General features: G+C 49.4%; 8 protein-coding genes across 9 annotated transcripts; 5 read left to right on the top strand and 3 right to left on the bottom strand.

Annotated features, from left to right (window-relative positions):
• The first annotated feature begins 24 nt into the window (after positions 1–24).
• On the top strand, positions 25–1924 carry PV09_07158 (uncharacterized protein). The gene is made up of 3 exons (XM_016360888.1): positions 25–169; positions 233–770; positions 830–1924. The coding sequence occupies exons 1-3, from the start codon at positions 152–154 to the stop codon at positions 1549–1551; spliced, it is 1278 nt and encodes a 425-aa protein (XP_016211260.1). The 5' UTR covers positions 25–151; the 3' UTR covers positions 1552–1924.
• A 497-nt stretch (positions 1925–2421) lies between these two features.
• PV09_07157 (uncharacterized protein) lies at positions 2422–3573 on the bottom strand. Its single transcript, XM_016360887.1, has 2 exons — positions 3292–3573; positions 2422–3223 (listed from the first exon to the last, which is right to left on the bottom strand). Exons 1-2 carry the CDS (start codon positions 3521–3523, stop codon positions 2679–2681), a joined length of 777 nt encoding a protein of 258 aa, XP_016211259.1. The 5' UTR covers positions 3524–3573; the 3' UTR covers positions 2422–2678.
• Positions 3574–3708: 135 nt separating this feature from the next.
• Positions 3709–7693, top strand: PV09_07156 (uncharacterized protein). The gene has a single exon (XM_016360886.1). The coding sequence runs from the start codon at positions 3922–3924 to the stop codon at positions 7648–7650; it is 3729 nt and encodes a 1242-aa protein (XP_016211258.1). The 5' UTR covers positions 3709–3921; the 3' UTR covers positions 7651–7693.
• A 2157-nt stretch (positions 7694–9850) lies between these two features.
• Positions 9851–11313, top strand: PV09_07155 (uncharacterized protein; the record flags this gene model as incomplete). The annotated part of the gene is made up of 1 exon (XM_016360885.1): positions 9851–11313. One exon carries the CDS (start codon positions 9851–9853, stop codon positions 11210–11212), a length of 1362 nt encoding a protein of 453 aa, XP_016211257.1. The 3' UTR covers positions 11213–11313.
• On the bottom strand, positions 11261–12372 carry PV09_07154. 2 transcript variants are annotated; one of them, XM_016360884.1, is made up of 3 exons: positions 11815–12372; positions 11603–11760; positions 11261–11553 (listed from the first exon to the last, which is right to left on the bottom strand). In XM_016360884.1, exons 1-3 carry the CDS (start codon positions 11906–11908, stop codon positions 11473–11475), a joined length of 333 nt encoding a protein of 110 aa, XP_016211256.1. In that variant the 5' UTR covers positions 11909–12372; the 3' UTR covers positions 11261–11472. The 2 variants fall into 2 exon arrangements, with proteins under 2 accessions (XP_016211256.1, XP_016211255.1); XM_016360883.1 differs by having other exon boundaries at positions 11603–12372.
• A 131-nt stretch (positions 12373–12503) lies between these two features.
• PV09_07153 (uncharacterized protein) lies at positions 12504–14823 on the top strand. Its single transcript, XM_016360882.1, has 3 exons — positions 12504–12921; positions 12994–13439; positions 13509–14823. Exons 1-3 carry the CDS (start codon positions 12556–12558, stop codon positions 14491–14493), a joined length of 1797 nt encoding a protein of 598 aa, XP_016211254.1. The 5' UTR covers positions 12504–12555; the 3' UTR covers positions 14494–14823.
• PV09_07152 (uncharacterized protein) lies at positions 14762–17914 on the bottom strand. The gene has a single exon (XM_016360881.1). It carries the CDS (start codon positions 17767–17769, stop codon positions 14902–14904), a length of 2868 nt encoding a protein of 955 aa, XP_016211253.1. The 5' UTR covers positions 17770–17914; the 3' UTR covers positions 14762–14901.
• A 166-nt stretch (positions 17915–18080) lies between these two features.
• On the top strand, positions 18081–19355 carry PV09_07151 (uncharacterized protein). The gene has a single exon (XM_016360880.1). It carries the CDS (start codon positions 18147–18149, stop codon positions 19146–19148), a length of 1002 nt encoding a protein of 333 aa, XP_016211252.1. The 5' UTR covers positions 18081–18146; the 3' UTR covers positions 19149–19355.
• The last annotated feature ends 548 nt before the right edge of the window (positions 19356–19903 follow it).

Genomic DNA, 19903 nt, shown 5'->3' with positions numbered 1-19903 from the left:
GTCCGGATTTAGAACGTACAAACACTGGAAACTTAATTGTCGTCAGCTCTTTTAGGCACCGAACAAGACGACTTTATAGTGCTCATTTTGGCGAGTATTTACCTCCTGCTCTTCGTAACTCTTCTCCCGCCTATCAGTCTCGTCTTGAAGCATGACAGACCCGGAAAAGGTAGCTGGATGTTCCCGACCTACTTTATCCCTTTGCAGCCAACGTTGACAGCTCTTGTAATAGCACAGCGGGGCCGAGTCGCCCACGACTGGTCGCGAGCCAGACTTCGATGACGATCCTCCTCAGGATGGTAACAGCTCCGTTCAGCCAGACCACGTTGCGTCGCCAACGCCCAAGGAACCCAAGAAGGTGAGCTTCTCAGAGGAAGAAGCTCCTCCAGCAAAACCACCACGACCAATGAGTCCCCGAGCGCAAGCCGAAGCCACATTGATTGAAGCTTTTCCGTCAATCGATTTGAAAGTTATCAAGGCTGTTCTCACTGCTAGCGGCGGCCAGGTCGAGCCTGCATTCAATGCTTTGCTCGGCATGTCTGATCCAACCTTTGAGCCTGAACAGCCCCCTCCACAACCCGCGCGCCCGCAGAGAAGACAACAGCCAATGAGTCAGTTGGAAGCAGATGAACTGTATGCACGACAACTGGCGGAGCAGTATGATAACGCAGCTGGTGAATATGGTCCTCGGGGCAGGGGTCGTCCTCCTCCTGGTGCGAGAAGACAAAGGCCAAATGAACTTCATGAAAATGAATACAGTTTCTGGGATGGTATGTTGGAGAACATCACCGAATCGTTATAATCTGGGAACTAACATGTTATTCTCCAGATGATTTACCTGAAATTAAGAAGAACCTTACCAAGGGCTTTCAGGAAACGCAAAAGACGGTCAACAAATGGATCTCGGAATTCAAGAGGCGCCTCGATGGAGACGATGAGGATGATGAACATATTCAACAAGGCCAGTCAAGCGGTCAATTTCGGCGGCAAAATTTTGGTCCTTCACAATCGGAGCAATTGCGTGGTATAAACAGGATGAGTGCACAAGGCAGAAGAAGCGGTGATAGAGAGCGTTACGATGCAGATCCACAAGTTCTGAGTGATGACTTCAGGGAGCTGCAGATGGAAGACAACGAGACGCCACCGCGCCGCCCGCCGCGTCCTCAAGCAAATCCTAATCTTTTCAAGCCTACACCCGCAGTCCCGACTGGCCCAGTCGATGAGGTTGATGCACTGTATAGTCAGCCATCTCCTCCACAAGGCAAAGGACCAACCTCCGGAGCTACATCGGGCGGCAAAAAATGGCAGCCCTTGACGTCTGTTGCTCCGGCTCCAGTTGGTGAAGATAATGACCCTTTCAGTCTGGGCGACTCGGATGAAGAGGAGGCTAAGAAGACGGACCTGAAGCCCGAGGATTCGGAACGTTTGAAAAAGTCAGCTTCGAAGAGTGAGAGTAGCAAGCCGGATGTGCAGCCAGAGGAAGCTGGCAAGGAAGGAACCAAGAATAAGGAGGCAGAAGAGTTGTTAAATGCTAGCGGGCAGAAGAAGTAAATGTTGTTTATGACTGTTTCTGTACACCGTGAGAGGTTCAGCAAGATGGATATTCATGTACATTGTTGAAATCTCAATTTTCAGAGCTTGAGTCGGAAGAGATGCGAAACTTTAATCTGGGCTTCTAGTAACCTAGGTCCATCGCACAGGAAACAAGGCATGAAATTCTCCATGACATGACTAGGTCATTTCATGGAAACAATGTACACGGCCAATCAGCACCAATTTATTGCTCTAGCTGTTAAGCTGTACTCCATTTGACCGTCTCTGAAAATAGTGTCCTGAAACCCCTTGGCTCTGACGGCTAAGTTGCGGAATTACATGTGGTAAGACCGGATTCAATCATGTAAAAACAAGTTATAGGTGTCAAGCGAGTTCTGCTTGAATTTGCCCTATGTTTCTCGTAAACTGTTTATCTATCTTATCCACCTCATTTATTTGTTGACTTCCCTGTATCGCTTTGCTTCTAAACATCCTCACTTTAATGGCAACAACGAAAATGCGCCCCGTCCACTTGAGTACATAGAGGGGTCAACAGTCGATCATATTCTCATGTCTCTACTTAGAACGCAGCATTTTGGGTTGCTTAGCTCTCACTGGTACGACCTCAGATCTGTGGAGATGAGAAATAGTTTGATTCTACATATAAAGGTCGGTGGAATGCTCTTGGACTACATTAATAGTCAAGGTATTACGGTCGACATCAATTCAGTACACTTAACAAACGACGGACCAGAGCCCAATGAACAAGGCGCATCCCTAGGAATGTATCCGTGAGGTACGATATGCGAAATGGTGGAAGTCCTGTAAACGTGCTAAGCATTCTACTCTCCCTAGAGACCTCTGCCACCAGCAACCGCATCAACGGAGCTCGAGCTTCGACTCTACTCTGAGTCTAGGTTCGCTCGCTCAGGTAACTACCGAACGCTCATATCGATCTTGCCAGTTTTGTCAATATCGCAATCTCCATTGCTGCACTATTGTCAACTTTACGTACTGCAGTTCGGAGCATTTGAACATGCATATACATGACAGAATCTCTTATGCTTATATTTAACTTTGAAATTGAAAAAGCCTTGGTATCGTTCCCCTCAACGCCGAACTAAATCCAGCCCCAATCTATCAAATCATTTGAGTGCCCTCACGAAAGCCTCTCTCATGCCCTTGAAAAACGGACCTAGCTCTCTACTCTCGTTCATGGTCTCAACCAGTGCTTCCACTTCGCTTTCCTCCAATTTCGGCACGGTCCTTGTCACTTTGTATTCTCGTGCACTGGTGTCAAGCTCGAACCAACCCTCTCTTTCCCAATCTTTCTCAATCAGATGGCTAAATACAAACCGTAACCGATCCTCAACCCCGGCACCTTCAATTCGCATGCATAGGTAATCCTCCCAAAAGCATAACTCGGGAACATTGTGACGTGATTGCGACGATAGGTACCGTGCGTGCTTTGCCTGTGCATCTTTACGCGCAGCAAGAGTAGCGTTCAGCGATTTGAGTTCAGCGTGTAGGGCTGTATTCTGTGCAGAGAGCGTATCTCGATGGCTTGTGAGTGAGCTGATCTGGGCGTGCATCTCGGCCTTCTCGGCAGCTTCCTTCTCTAGTTGTGCGGCGTGGGCTTGCGCCTTCATAGTTTCAATCTCAATGGACCGGGAAACTTGCTTTTGGTCCTCTGTTCGGCATACTTGTTAGCAAAATATACATGCCTGCATGCGCGGAAGAACGAAGCCCAAATCGTACCGTGCAATTCAGCCAAGTTGATCCGAAATTGGTTCTTTTCCTCCAACACGCGCTTTCTGCCGTCTTCAATGAATCGATCGAATCGAGCTGTAAATCGGGCCATTCGCTCCCGCAGGTCATCGAAGTTGAAGTTTACGCTGGGCAGCTGATCGGCCATAGAAGGCACATCTGAGGAAATGTGAGATCGCGACAACGATGTCGACAGAGAGCTCTCGTATGCAATGGTTGCCATGTTTGCGATGATTGCTTCGAGGTTGTTGCGCTACGATTTGAAGTGTGAGGAGATTCTTCGTGGTGCCTTGTTTAGTGTGACGACGAAAGGTAAACAAGCGCCAAGAGTGTTGCTTAGTCAGCACCAAAGCTTCTCACTTTCAAACAACTTTTTCTGCTCGCCGTACCAGCATTTTTCGTACACCATCTTGTCCCAGTGACAGTTGGCTTCGCAAACTCACGGCAGGCCATAAAATCTTACATTAATGCCGCGCATTTCATTTTGCTAGATGTAGCCATCAAGTGGCAGGCGAGACTTGAGGATAGTCTAGTCAGTGCAGCATCCGCTTCTGAGCGGCATAAGCAGCAACACATAAGCGACAATGAATAAATTTCGATTGCTCTGTCCAATTAATAGCCATGAACTCCTCAAAGTTGCGCCGGGCTGATCTCCGTTCCATCCATTATGGGCACTTCGGCGTGCCGTTGTATGATCCAACCTCGAAGCGATGGAACTTCTCAAAATTAAATTGCAACACCCGCTTTTTCCAGTTGAGCCAGGTACCAGAGGATTTGGTCCAACCCACCGCCAGCGCTGATAGCGATGTTTATCTTCGAGATGATGCGGACGGACGTGAGGAACGATACGATAACGCTCTCGAGTCTGAACTTCGCCAGCTAGTCGACTCGTTCCCAGAATTACAGCCCGCGGAGGATCTTGTAAAACCAATGGTTAGGCTCTCAGAAGGTGTAGCAAAGGCACTTGATGAGTATGATCCTTCTGTTGGGGAGCTGTTGGCTAGTAGTGCAATTTCACACAGAGCACCTGACGGGCAACGGGAAATGATCAGTATTCTTGCTCTACCGGGTGGCATGCATGGCGAGGCGTTACGATTGATAAGACTACATGAACCAGAATACATGGTTGACGAACATGTATTTGGGCTAATGATTCCAGACAAAGAGACCGGCTGGTGGGCGGGCAAGGGGGCTCCTATACTGCAAATAAGCTCCTCACAAAATATCGAAGGAAAGGAGACGAAGTCCCTTCTGGCCGTCCGACTGCAAGGTTGCATAATATTCATGTTTCCTCGCTATCGCAATCATCCGGTCCCTGCCTCCGGAGATCAACTCCCAACTTCAACGATCCCTGCCTCACGGATCGATTGCAATATTTTATTTGAGCTGCACCCGTGGCAGGCGCAGTATTCGACTTTTTCAGACGTCATGTTCAATCCGTGGAAAGAGCGCGAAGTCGTTGTAATTGATCAATCTGGTGGATGGTCGGTGTTTCGGATTCAGCGGAGCAGTCATACGGCACCCGTGTACAGTCCTGTACCAATATTCATGGGCAAAATGCCAGAAGTTGAAGAAGAGAGGGAGCCAGATGATATGGAAACACAAAATACTGGCCTTCGACCCGCGCAGGGGCAAGAAGATGAGCAAACTGAAAATCGAGAGGAGAATGCTTCGCACTCGCTAGGGTTCTCCCCTGATCAAGAAGATGTGATTTTAAAACCGGAGCCATCTGAGTATGTTTCGAGGTTGTCATCCGAAAGATTAGAAGACACACTTTTGTCGGCAAGTGACGTTGGCAACACAGTCAAGTCGGGGCAGGCAAGTCCTCCAGAATTACGAGATTCAGATCATGAGATCGAAACAAAGCTAAGACAAGATGGATGGGCGCGCGTAACCTGGATCTTCAACCACCGAACCCTGATAGCATGTACCAGGCGTAGCATCTGCCTGATTGACGTACCCACTGGCGCCTCATTTGATCTCCCACCGCTTTTACCCCAGGATAGATATCTGGCTGGCTGGCATTTGGATATGCGACTTTGCTGGCGTCGTTCGGATCATCTTTTTGTTCTCACAAGCCAATCCTTGTTCTTGCTGAGGGTGTTCGAGGACTCAAAATCGAACCTTTCAGATACGGAGATAAATATCAGAGGGAGAATTCTGATCTCCGTACTGCATTTTCGCGATGAGTCTGATATTTCATTGAAAATGCGTGTGAACGAGGAAGACAATGGCTGCTTGATTACCATCTTCTCGCAATACAACGCAGTAGCAACGTGTTTTTGGTTTGAGATACCAACTGATGGTCAAGTTGCCGCTTCGAATGCGATGGCTTTGGCTTTACCAGAGCATGGAAGTGATCGGACATTGGACTTCAAACTGGAGCGTGTACTTCTGGATCAAAGTCCAGATGAAATGGCCAAGGCCGGGACAACTTTTGCTGGAAGGTTATACAGCGCCATGGTTCTCAAGAGAGACCTTGGGCTGCGGCATGTCTTCTATGATACCAAGGAACCTACAGATACGATCCATTTTCGTCTCCCACATCGAGCAAAGAGCGGAAGAGCAATTGAGCTTGACGCACATGGCGCTTTCGTGGTACCAGACACATTCGAGGAGTCTCTGTCCTCTAACGAAGAGAGCGATGGCAGCAGCGACAACAAATATGAGCTAAACACACGCGCAATACTCAATAAGCCACATAAGGTCAATGGAAAAAACCAACGGCTGGCAATTGCTGTCATGGAGGGTACTGCTGAGGGCGGCAGTAAAGAATTTATCCCTGTGGTCAATATTGACCACCTCACAGAGCAAGTGCAAAGTCAGGTGCTCAAGCAAAAAGATCCAGCAGGTCGAGAGATGACTCTTTTCGAGCTCACTCGAATGGTCGTTCCCCAGGTGGTAAATTTGCGTGATGCGTCGTTTGCGCTTGAAGATGCATTTGCATCATCCAGTGATCTTGCCGTCGTGAGATTATACCCCCAAATTATTCCCTTGGATCTGGATTTGGGCAAAGACCCTGCGCCTAATGATATGCCATTCGACGATTTGTACGCGTATCTCGAGGAAAATTATATAACACCATTGAACGGTGATTTCTCAAACGCATTCCGACTGCAGAGAGAAGAGATCGCCAAGGCCATCGCAGCTGAGATTATTCTTGCTAGTGCGAAAATCGAGCAGAATGTTAGGCAAGAGGATGCTGAAAACGTTCATGATGATGACATGGACATGGATGCGGACGACTTGTCCATTGCTGCCTCCCAGCAGTCGGTGGAATTTTCGCGAGGTTTCGAAGAACGGGAAGGGCGTTCAGTACTACGAACACCATCATCTAGAACCCCATCCACGTCACGTTCTCGCTCGCCGTATCGCAAATCCGTAAACGATGCTATGTCCGAAATAGTGGACCGCCTTTCTCACAGCGTGGCTATGGACATTAAGCCGACTCAATCCTGGGGGCTCAAGCCAATGACAGTTCTCAGTCACTGGGAGTTAGGTGTAGATCCGATTAAATACTCCTACACGGATACGAAAAAGAGGTTGGAGGAAGAGAGGATTGTTCTTGGGATGAGTGAGAAAGAGAGGCGAAGATTGGAGCGGAGGAAAGAGAAGGATGTTCTAAGGAGAAGAAAAGAGGAGATGAGAGCAGAACAACTGGGAGTAGGATCGAGCCAAGCACCTACTGTTGTAAGCAGCCAGGTTTCTGGTCCTGGGGGCAGTCAATTGCCGCCAATTTTTAGCGGAAGTCAGCCTCCTCCAATTTCGAGTAGCCAGGTGCCTCCAAATCTACTAGCAGCCCAGCAGTCTCTCTCGTCCGGAGCTCCGAAGCCTCCACGAAGCAGTCAGGTACCTGGGTTTGGAAGTCAGCAGCCAGCAACAAGAGGCCGATCTCAGGGAAGCATTCCAGGATTCGGTAGTCAATCAATAGAAAATCCCAAGGCAACAAGAGCGAAAGCTATTCCTGGATTTGGGAGTCAGCCGCTGCCGACACCTTCAAGAAGCCAAGTCGTTCCAAGCGTAACTAGCTCAAGTCAGCGCAACAAGAACATCTCGCTTGGCTATAGTAATCCAGAACAGAATGAAGCTGGTTCTGGAAGAACTCAGTCAGTTCATAGAACTGGTGAGCCGTTTTCGAGGGAACTGCCTGTACGCCCTACGTCAACACCTCCTGTTTTTGGGTCCAGTCAGCTTCAAAGCACACAAGATGGAAGTCAGCTATCCATCCCATCTAGCCAACAACCGCAGATGCCAGGTCAGCATCTTTCTCAGCAAAGGCTGAGACTGTCCAGTCAAATAAGCGGAACGCAAACACCGAAGAAGAAGAAAAAGCGAACGGAAGGATTTTAATAAACACTGCATACAATTTAACAGCTGAATATTCGCATGATAATCATTTAACCCGCAGACTTGAGTGTTCCTTGCACCTATGCTTGACGTACCTATGTTTATATCCCGCAAAACCCTCATCGTAAGGTAACATCTAAATCCCCAATGTACGACATAAACTTTGATTTATGTAATCAAGCACGTAATGCTTGTCATTACCGTCCGCATCATGCTCCTATCTGCATCTAGGCAATGATATCGGTGCGTATTGCGTCTTTTAACTGTGTCGTAATCTTACTTCCCATCACGATCACAGTAGGCGTTGCAGTTGAAGCCAAAGATGCGTTCTCCCGTGACATCCTCTGTTGTAGCGGTGGTTTTACAACTAGGGGGCAACATGAGGCGCAGTTGAAGTAGTGTTGAACAATGAAGATATCCACACTTGAAATGGTTGATGAGACGTTGTGTTCGTGTCCTGTTTGTGTTTTGTTCGTGTTTGATTTGCGGCTCGCAGTCTGTGTGGCTCGTTCTACCTCTCCATCAGTCAGTAGTAGGATGACAGATCGTTTCTCTCCAGGTCCAGAGTGGCTTGCAGTCAGCTAAGCGATGGCCATCTTCACACCGCTAGCGGTAATGGTTCCCACAGTAATATTAATTTTTGCTCAAAGCGCTGTTAGCCGGACCGGAACTGCCAAATGCATAATCAAGATGTGTTTCTTCGCTCAAGTCAATAACGGCGGCCAGATCGATGGGCTTCTGAGTCGCTGTCCAGCATGAACTTTGAACTGTCAATGACAATAGCGATCTGGTGATCAACATCGTTAGAGACTGCATGCAGATCAAGATGTTGAAAGATAGTAGCAATGTAATTTTGTGAAACGAGCAGGCCCAAAAAGAAAATCCAAAGTACTTAAGACAGCGAAAGGCAGGATCGCAGCTCAACGACCGCTGATAAGAAAGCCTGAGGTGAATTCGCGTAAGGAGCGTACTGCACGTGGAACCTTCTTATCATTGCTGTGAATTTTGTAGCCAAAGGACGACATACCTCATAACACTGAGTTCCACGATCGTGTCCATCGTTTAATAGAGCTTCAAACGAGGTCCTTATCACGAATGGTCCTCTAGAATTGATATTCAGACGCCTAGGAAAATTAGCCGGTCGAATGTAACATTATTTTCGCGCGTCAGAATCTAAACAAGGTCAAGAATCGCCATTCTTGACTTTGCTGGTCCCGTCGAGCTATTTTGGGGCATATGTCCAGGCCAGCACACCAGAGAAGAGGGTCATCAGAGACACAAATTCGACCACAGGCTGAGCGACCACTGGAACGAAGCCGAAAGATCTAAGACTATCCCATCTTACTCTTGAGACTGATTATTGCCACCTCATTTGCCAAGGACCGGCGTGAAGAGGGATCTAGGGGCCAAACAGCTCAAACTGGCATTGCAAGAATGTAATCATGTGACTTCTCCTCCTTGAGCCAGATCAGCGCTTTTTATGATCCATTCTAAGCTGATATCGTTGCAGGCGGAATGTGGAGAGGAAAAATACAACGCTGTGGTCGTGATGTGGTTCCAGGGGGTTTGGTGTTGTACATTCAAGGTGTCCCAGTTATGAAGGGGACTGGCGTGTTTCGTTCGAAACACCACATTGTGGATGTGGCTCGAACTCTCCGAACATGTCTTTCAACTTTGCAACAATTCCCTGTCCCATTTTTTATCTAGTAAATCAAGGGAAACGATGTGGTCTTGATTTCTTGGACTGGTGAAGCTTGACCGCCAGTGAGAAAGGAGCACGTGCAAACGACGCACCTAGCACATAAGATGGATGATACGACAATGTGTTCTCACGTTTCAATTTCTCAAAGCGAGGATTGAAAAGGTTAGAAAGGATTTTGAATTCTGCTCGACCCTTCAAGGATGTCAAACGGGTTCACATACCTTGCACTCTAGCCATCTGTTTCTGGTCTCTCCTCCTGCGGCGTTTCTCAGGAAACTTTTGGGTCTCAGTATGTGTTTCAACATGCCTCCTTCAGCTGTTGTCTCCCTTTCTCGTTCCGACAGCGTCAAGCAGTGCCGAATTCAATGGGGACGTATATATGCTTCCGAGGATTCCCAAAAATGTGCTTTGTTTTAGCGGCATTCGAATCTTTAACGCGTTCTGTACTTCGTAAAATAGAATTCAGGATCTCAATCTGCGTTCACGTCTGACCCTCAAGAAATGTGGACCATGAATCAAGCGTCCGCTCGTCTTGAGCGTACAGGCTCTTTCCACTCCATAGCTTCTGATCGCTCAAGCAATGCTTCCTCCGAAGACTTTGAGAGTTATCTCTCTGGCGAGAGAAACGCACCGCCTGCAATGTGGACATCTGCTCGCTCACAGTCAAATGTCTCACGATTGAGTCAGAAGTTCAACAATGCTACCATAGCCACTGTGGAAATTCCTTCGCCGCCTACTTCGCGCGATGAGAGCCAGCTGCGAGATAACACCACTGAAGATGACGCCCGCTCTCGCAGCTCGACACTCGCGGGAGAAGAGGATAACTACGAGTACCCAGAGAAGACGCCCACCCCTGATTCAATACCAAAGAAGATCACAGAGCTTGCTGAAGAGACCAAGGACGGCGTTGAGACAGCCGAAGAGGAGCCTGTTCCTCCAGCACGCGTACCTGGGCCACTAGAGGTCCAATTACAAGCTCTAATGTCCAAAATCATCTTTATGGAACGTGAAAATCCGACCATCAGCGTCACGCCAGATGAGTATTCTGAGCTTCAGGCTCGAGTCCAGACTCTTGAAGAAGAAAGGAAAACTTGGCACAAGCGGCACGAAGCTCTCTTCGCCCTGCGCGATGAGGACGTAGAGAACATAATCAAGGTGCGTGGCCTCCTCGCCAAAGCACGGCGCGATCTTGAAGGCATGACAAAACTTCGGGACGACGACCTGGTGAATTTGCAAGTTGTACGTGGCAAACTCGCAGAGGCAACGCGCAAATTGGAGCGTCTCGAGTCGCAGAGCCCAGTTACCGGTGGACGCTCGACCCCAAGTCGTGGCCGGCCGTCGAGCATTATGCTTGAGAGGAGGGACACGACGGACCTCTTTGCTGCTGCGAAGACGGCAGCACTGGAACAGAGGGTCATGGAGCTCGAGAAGCGAAACAGCGACTTGCTGGAGCAGATTGATGCTCTGAGACAGAAAGCCCAGAGCACTACGCCCAGCGTGGCGGCTGAAGCTTCCAAGCAAGAAGACATCAGTATCGATGATGTGAACCGAATGGCTGCTCACAAGGCATGGAGGGGTACTGTCGCTGATATGGAAGCAAAACTCCGAGCCAAAGACGCTGAGATCGCAGTTCTCCGCGCTGGACGTGCACCTGCGACCCAAAAACCTGGCGTAGAGTGGCACCACATCGAAGCGCTACATGAAGAGCACGCCACGTACCGCGAGAAGGTTGGCGCAAAGATGCAGCTTCTCCGACTGGAGAAGGAGATGCTGCAAAAGGAGCTACATCGTAAGGAGGACGAGTGCCATGAGCTAGAAGTCAAGGTGCAGAGCATGCAGAGAAAGTTGCGTAGCGCAGTCTAAGCGGAAATGAGGAGACGAAGTACGACATACTTGAGCGAAGAACATCGGCTATGATGAGAATTCATCTAATTAGGAGGGAAATAGATATCCTTGTACCGTTGCATGTATCCTTTCAGTCTAGCAATACCACCTCCGACGAAAGCGAAGCCGGTCAGTGGAACTGCAGATTTCTATTATCTTTATAACTGGGCCATGTGCATCCAGTCGACAGAAGAACTATCCTCCTTTTTTCCTAGCCAACATAACAGCTGCTAAGGGATCTATTGAGGTAAGGGCTTAGCTGCCATTGTAGTCAAGGGCAACCCGTCACAGATACTATATTGGCAGAGATTGCGGCACGGCTCGCGTCCAAGTTAGCACCTGTAGAAATAATCCTGATCGAACGCTCACCTGACCAAACGGTCCATTGCATAGTTTTCCCTTACAGTAGCCCTCACAGTTGAAGATGTTTGCCCACGTGAGGTTTGGCTGAGCGCAATCAATACCACAGGAGCCGTAGAAGTCTGCGCACGAATGGCAGCTGAATGGCGCGGTGGTTGCCACACTTGCTGACTTGAATAAGTTTCTGCACTCTAATACAAGCGAGCGACTGATTAGAATACCTGACGGTACGCAGCTATTGTTGCGCATGGCGAGGCCTAGTGAAACAAGGCCGGACATGGTAAGGAAGTCAGCCAGCATCATGGCTATTGTCATGAGATATTACAGAAAGCAGGACGATGCAGACACAAAGAAATTTGACGCTTTGGATGGTCGGGAGATTGAGTAGAGAAGCTTGAATCAGTACAAATAAGTATGATTCGAGAATAGAAATGGCCAGCTGGGGCAACACGGCTTTAATCAGGAAGTCAAATCCTCTTCGAGGCACCGGGACGATTCCTGGGCGGAACTAGAGCAACTGCGAGGTCTTCCTATCAATCCTTTAGGTGACTGGTACTTCGGAAGGATGGGGATTGTATGCCCATCTTAGGATACGAGAAACCATCAACCAGTGCTGGTGACTGGATATAGAGCAACGTGAGGGCAGCAGGAGCAGCTGTGTGCGACAAAGATGCTCATGGGCTGGATAGAAACACAGTCATGACAATGATGCGTCTTTGACGTAGGGACACGCTTTAGCTCGAGACACAGATCTGTGGACAATAGTTGGAGAGGGCGTGCTGCGAATGAATAAACATCGTCTTCTTCATTGTCCCCCCATATGGTTCGTCGTCCACCGCGGTCTTGGCGTGCTCGAGTCCGTGCTCATAAATTCTGGCGTTGGCCCCACTGCGACACCAGCAGCTTTGCATGCACAGAAAGAAAGTCCAGCATTCTTCTCCTCCTCGCCTCTAGTTCTCCTCATGGCTCCGGCCGCAAAACGAAAGCAGGCCGGAGTCGAAGAACAGTCGCCAATCTCTGCGTCCAAGAATGGCATCAAGCGCCAAAAGACCTCTATTTCAGATCCAACCGATTCGATAGAAACTCCTCCGCCGACGCCAAAACCAGCAACGGCCGCGAAAGCACGGAAACCAACTGCGGCAAAGAATGCTACGCTGAATGGCAGCCATTCTGCGCCTAATGGAGTCGCGGTGGCCGGGGCGGATGATGTATCGTCTGGGGATTACGCTCCGGCTGTCGATTCACCCGCAGCTCTAATGGCAGAACGAAACGCTGCGCGAGAAGACGGAGATGTAGAAGGCGATAGCGGCCATGGCGGAGAGCAGTCGGTTAGTCGCCTACGGAAACGAACATCTTCTGCAGCAGGAGCTGGTACTGACAAAGATCTGGTGGGATCAAAGAAGTCCACTGCAAAACTCCAGGCCTCAACCGACAAGCCTGCTAAAACTTCCGGATCAGGCGCCCAGAATGTATTTCCCAACGGAGCAGAGGCTTCCCGTCAAGGTTCCACACGCGATGCTATGCCATCGACGGCTCAGCTTTCCGATTCTCAAACTATCCGACCGACTATTGAGCAGCCACCAGCGATGGAGCCGGCGAAAAAGAAGCCGGACAAGGTGAAGTCCAAAGACCGCGAGAAGCGAGACAAATTGTACCAGTACTGCTTGAAGAAGAAGCCCGTGGGCGAAATCTTTTCGCTTAAGGAACTTCAGCAAGCCAATGTCGCAGACGATGATCAGGACCTCCTAGACTTATGCCAATCGCTGGTCACACACTTTTTATTCACAGTAATGACGTTGAATCGCGGCGTTCTCTATAAGACGCGGTCCTACGACGTCGCCAAAAAGTAAGCGCTCACCTTTGGTGATGCGTCGAGTTGATAACAATGAGTACTGACAGAAGTGCTATTATACAGACTTGCTGGATTTAGCGACAATCACATCCTGATATACAGCTTGATCGAGAGCTCTGGACGGGCCGGTGTATGGATGCGACCGCTCGAGATCAAGAGTGGGCTTCACACTGCCATCGTCAGGAAGGCAGTAAGAGAGCTTGTCAGTGCCAAAGTCGTGCAGGAGATCAAGTCTGCCGAGACGAGCAAGAAAACGTATATCAGCGCCGATGTTAAACCAGACGAGAGGCACATTGGCGGCGGGTTCATGGACGAAGGCAAGTTCGATGAGGGCATGATCAATATTCTTACGTATGTTGTCACACAGTTTCTGACAGAAAAGAGTTGGGCGAAACAAGACATCCGCATCTCGGATGACGCGTTAGAGGAGGATAGACCAGCCACTCCGCCCAAGGACAAGCCCCGAAAGCCTCCTCTGAAGCCTTCCAAAATTGTAACAGGCTCAGCAGATGCTGCAGCGGGAAAGCCTGGGGCTAAAGGAAAAGCAACGCAGGATCGAGGCGAAATTTACGTCGCTCCACCGCCACCACGCGAGCGGAATCTCTACCCAGCATGGACCCGAAATCGCCAAGCCCTGATCCCCCAGCACCCGCACTACTACTCCAAGTACCCCACCTCCATCGATGTCATGCTTGAAATCAATGAAAAGAAGGTCATCAAGGACATTGTCCTTACGCTCAAAGATACAGAACAACTCCTCTCCAAAATGGAGTTCGATGGTTACATCGAGCGTATACGAGACTACGACGGAAACCTGAACATGAAGGAGCCCCGTTGGCGTGCATGCAAGCGCAGCTGGAAAATGGACCTTAGGAACGAGAGCAGCCAGCATTTTGGCTCCCTTGAGCCGGACACAAAGGGCTGGCTGCCTGGCAACGGCCTGAGTCAGGTGCCTTGTGCCAGGTGCCGCGTGAAGATGAAGTGTCGGCCTGGCGGTATTGTTAGTCCAGAGGGGTGTGTGTATTTAGATGATTGGCTGAAGTTCTAACCAGCAAGCCAAAGGGTGTTGTGGCGAACAACGGTGTGATCAACAATGTATGTATGACTTGAGCAAGAGAGGCAACTGACATGTGGATCTAAGAAGGACGTAAAAAGCATTGGGAACTGGGCGTTCGATGATGGCATGTAAAACGACGGCAGTTTAGGTCACGGCTGCAGCACTATTGCATAGCGAAGGCGTCTAAAAAATTACCTCACGACATCGGATATGGGGTCTATATTCGAATCGATCAAGCGCTGCGAAGCGCTCCCTGCCTCGGAAAGATAGCTCATGCATTCGTAATAAAGAGCACGCAGATCACGTAAAAGAATCCTCGACCACTCTGTTTCCCTTGAGAATAGCTCTCGATGTTTTCTGCTATACTTCGCACTGCTGACCGAGGCCAAGTGAAAGCGCTTACTCGTCATCCCATTCAGGCGGCGCTTCGTCCTCTTCTTCGTAGTACACTTCTTCGTCGTCCTCGTCGAGTTCCACCGTTGGCACGACGTCTCGCTCATCGGCTTCGTTATATTCTTCGCTCTCTTCCTCATCATTATCTTCCTCTGTGCTAGCCCTTTCCGCGGCCGCTCTGTCCTTACGCTTTCCTTCCATGCGCGTTGATTTGAGATCCTCGATCACGTCACCAATAGTCTCCTCCTCCTCCTCCTCCTCCTCCTTTCCATACTCATTTCCGTCGTCATTTTCTTCGCCTTCGCCATCACCTTCTATGTCATCATCCACTCCAGCTTCGACACTGCCATCTTCTTCCTCATCCTCTTCCTCATAGTTTTCAGATTGCATCCCTGCAAGCTTTTGATTGGCCTTCTCAGCCTCGTATTCCTTCTTTGCCTTTGCAATCTCAATCTCCTTCTCTGCTCGTTCCTTTGCGAGCTGCATCTCCACCTCGCGCGGATCCTTCAAATGTCTTCCAGCACCATTAGCGTGAAACTGGGCCAAATCCCAGCCTGTTCCATCATCTCCAAGTTCCTTGCCCGTGACAAGCATCATATGTTCGTTCAGTGTCTGATTGATACGTTCGGGATTAATACGCTCCTCAACGTTGAATTTTCGCTTTATGCTCCGTCGGATGCGACCCGGAAACCACTCCGCCATGCTTCCAAAATCAACACCGCAACATCTCAATGCCTCATAGAATTTCTCAGTTTCCTCTTCACTCCAACGGCTGGATTGGTACACACGCTCTTCAGGGTCACGGCGCTTCCAGGTAATAAACGTATGCACATTAAACCGGCGCTTGGTGAGCTCATCAATATCTATCTCATCAGCCTCAGCAACCTGGTCGTCAACATGCTCAGAGTCCCGTTGTCCTTGATTTTGACTGTCATCCATACGGTGCTCGCCGTTTACTATAGTTATTCGCATGCCCGTAGATTTCCCAAATCTCTTCTCTCGGGCAAGAATTCGTTTCTCGAGAATACTTCCGTCGTCGTCGTCGTCATCATCATCGCCACCCTCACCATCTCCAGCCGGAGTAGATCTTGACTCAGGCGGGGTTTCTTGGCGGCCAAAGATGACGTCGAAGTCGTTTGTCCTTCTTTTGCCCTTTAGCACAGCGGCTTGCCTGAATTGTTCAGCATGACGTCTCTTGATATCCTTCCAGTCTATGTCACGCATTTTCATCTCCATGGTACTTCGCATACCAACTCGGTTCTCGGTATCGCGGCCGACTAAGCTGATCATGGGTGTAACTTTGTCAGCAATGAAGACGGTTTCGTTACCCGGAGGTGTGGCTTGTCGACGGTATCGCTTGCGTTGGCGTGGTCCACCTTCCGTGGCCTGAGTAACATCCGAAGCATCCGTAATAGCAGACGTGGATCGTCGAGAGCGTGAACTAGCTTCCTGAGATTGAACTCTGAACACTGGATTTGATGTGCTTGGCGGGAATGGCGAGGATATGCCCTCAATACTTTGTGCTACAGCAGCGTCTATTGCGGCTGCAGTCTGTGCTGCTGAAGCACGCGATTTCGCAGCCTCGACTGCCTTTTGTTTTGCACGTCTTTTTTGGACGTTCCGCAATCGAGCTGAAGTTGAAGTTGGTTCTGCAACATCATCTTCAGGTGAAGGCTCGTGTAGCGGATCGGGCCCAGCTGGCAAGTCCGCAGAGACAACAGAAGCAGGAGGTGGCTGAGGAGCGATGGCTCTTCCTTTTGTAGCTGCTAACACAAGTGCTTCCTCTTGCTCCACGGTAGGTTGAGCACTTGATACTTGTGCACCCGTCGCAACGATGGACCCATCGTCATAGGCTTCCTCGCTGCGTTGAGAACGCCTCATTGATCCTTTCTTTATGCCCTTGTCCTTCCTTACCTTGCGGGCTTTAGGTCCGACGACTGTAATTGGATCAGTCTCGGCATCGCCCATTTCCTCAAGGTGTTCAACTACTTCGGTCTCTTCTCGTGAGCCTGTTGGAGCAAGATCAGCTTGCGTCGTGACCTGCCACTGGTTCCGTCGAGCCCCCTTGGCTCGAGGCTTCGGACCATTCGCCGTGGTCGTGAGCACAGGCGCGACAGCCGGTTGAAATATTCCAGTAGCAGTAGGCTGGCTTGAGTCTTGATCGCCTTCTAAAGTCATTGGTGCCTCATATGGCACAAGTTCATCTTGCTCTGATGGGGCTTCTACTCTTTCCTCTGATCTTGGTGGCGTTGATTTTGTCGCCTTTGGTGATAGTCGCTTCCTGACCTGGACAATTGGTATTTCATCTTCATCTCGACCACGAAGGGGCATAGAAGCTTCTGGCGGGCTCGTGCTCCGCTCATTTACTTCGTGAGACTCTACTCGCTGACGTTTGGATGGGCTGAAATCAGCAACTTCAGAAGAAAAGCTCCTCCGTCGGATGTTGCTTGAGGAGAATTGGGGAATGATATCTTCCGCAGCATGTACATTGTTTGAGCTCGGAGGATGAACCGGGTTTGCTGCTTCAGTCGATTTGTTAGGTGGACGACTGATACCAATTTGCCCACCCAGCTGAGGCAGAGATGATGGACCTGTGACCAACCCATCGCTTGACGGTTTTCCTATCGATCTATTGAAGGAGTCTTCCGAAGGAACGACATTTTGGAGTGACGTTGCTTGGGTAGATACAAGATCCGGTTGCGGAGTTTTCGAAGCATCTGCACTAGATCTTCCCGATGCTACCGATGCAGAGTCCTGAGTCGGGACTACGGCTGTCGCTGCAGTACTTGGAGGAGCTCCGGGACGACGGCGGCCTGCTGCCTTTGGCACAACTTTTCGGCCCTTGTTGATCAAGGAGCTGCCAAAGGAAGACATTGCAGCACGTGAGAAATAAATGATAAGATGATTTCAGCTGCAAGAGGCCAAGAGCTTGATACTCGCTTGATCTCGCAATAACATTTCTGCACTGTGACTTGTGGGAATCGCTGGTGTAATGGAATTTTGGCCTTTGATATTGTTCATACTTTTTTTCTGCCCAGCTAAAACACTCAGGTTGGAGTCTTTTGACGCGATTCGGACCCACCACGATTGTGGCGCAAGCGCGTGGCTGGGTAGCTCCTGATTGCGGCCTCAGCTGCACGTCATTCTTTGGTGAGTGCAACTTTACCTAATTCAATTCCTGCTCTTGTTCCCTTCCGCTCTTCTATACTACCTGGGGTCGTTTCATTATTAAAAACCAGAATTCCGCCAAGATGCCGAAAGCAGAGGCTGGCACCCCTAAGGCGCTCGCAAACAAGATGAAGGCGAAAGGCCTTCAGAGGCTGCGCTGGTACTGTCAAGTTTGCGAGCGGCAGATGCGAGACGAGAACGGCTTCAAACAGCATACAATGAGTGAGGGTCATGTTCGAAATATGCAGATTGTGGGCGAGAACGCGAAGAGCTTCATCAACGACTATAGTATGCAATTCAAGCGCGACTTCATCCAGCTATTACGCACGTCGCATGGCGAGAAATGGGTTCACGCAAATCGCTTTTATCAGGAATACATATCAAATAAGGATCATATACATATGAATGCAACAAAGTGGCCCAGTCTGACTGAATTTACCAAGTACCTAGGTAGGGAGGGCATATGCAGAGTAAAGGAAGAGGAGGAAAAAGGGCTCTTCATTGCTTGGGTGGACGATAGCCCCGAAGCGCTAAGGCGGAACGAAGCAATAAGAAAGAAAGAGAGGCAAGACCGCGGCGACGAGGAGAGAGAGCAAAAGTTGCTTCAAGAGCAGATTGCACGAGCGCAGGCCAAGGCAAAAGAGATCGAAGCAATCAAAGCGGCCAAGGAAAGTGTACGGGAAGGCGAAAACGTGGATACTACCACCGAGCCCTCTGTCGTTGAGCCTATCAAGTTTGGATTTGGAGCGAAGAAGACGGAAATAAAGCCAGAAAGCGGCTCCGGTCCGAACGAGACACCCAAGGATTCTGCACCTGCTGCTCAGGCCTCTATTGAAGGGTCTTCCAGCACGACGGCTCCTTCAACAACCACTCCAATGAAGATATCCTTTGGAGCGCCGAAACCCAAAAACGTCTTCGCTGAGGAGAAGAAGAAAAACCCACTCAAGACGAAGAAGATCGCGATTGAAGAACCACCAAAAAAGATGAGCGAGGCTGAGCGCATCATGAAGGAGGAGATGGAACGGAAGCGAAGCATTTCAGAGAGAAACGCAGCTGGAGGCGAGAAAAAGAGGATTCGACTGTAGACCTCGCTCGTTTTTATCCAGCTCGGACGTAATGAATTGAATTATTGCATAGCGTGGCGCTTGGTGGCATTGGGGCAAGCTAGGACTTGAATCCTATGAGATCAGATGTCCAGCTCATAAATACATATGAAGGTTCTACTGAAAGACAGACTTGAAACAAAATAATCGATATGTATTAGCAGATTATTCAACGACCAAGAACACTTCATCAAGCATTCCTTTTTTTGGCTTCAACGAGCGTCTCACCCTTCATGAAACCATAGATGAAGCATTTTCCCGACAAGAGTAAAAGTACCGTGGATTATACAGCGAAAAAGAAGGGGAACGCGTGCGCCTGGTGAGATGAACTTCTTATCGTCGACTCTGCAGGCGCGGCGTTAGTCCCAATCGTTATCCCCTGTGCATATGACTCCCCAGTTACTATTCTGTTGCATATGGACCAAAGTCATGAGAGCGTCGCTACTCAAGGCGTCTGACCAGGCCTTGCTTTGCGTAGCTGACTGAAGTGAGCGTCTAATCGAAGCAAAGCTCTCCAGATGATGGGTGATCCAAGAGATGTGTTCCTCTTGTTGGTATTATAGAACTAAAACCTGGCTTAGATCATGTTCCATATGTGACTGTGTGCTACCGGTGGCTTGTTCGATTTCGTCGAGCAAATACTCAGTCAGAGGGCATCGGGGTCGGCTCTCTCCCTTTGGCCAATTGTCTGAACTTGATTGAACGTAGTCGACATCAGGTAAGGTTGATAACATCTA

The sequence above is a fragment of the Verruconis gallopava genome (assembly GCF_000836295.1).
Source record: "Verruconis gallopava strain CBS 43764 unplaced genomic scaffold supercont1.27, whole genome shotgun sequence".
Classification (NCBI taxonomy): Eukaryota; Fungi; Ascomycota; class Dothideomycetes; order Venturiales; family Sympoventuriaceae; genus Verruconis; species Verruconis gallopava.
The sequence above is the reverse complement of the archived record's forward strand: the minus strand, read 5'-3'. Positions and strand labels throughout refer to the sequence as shown.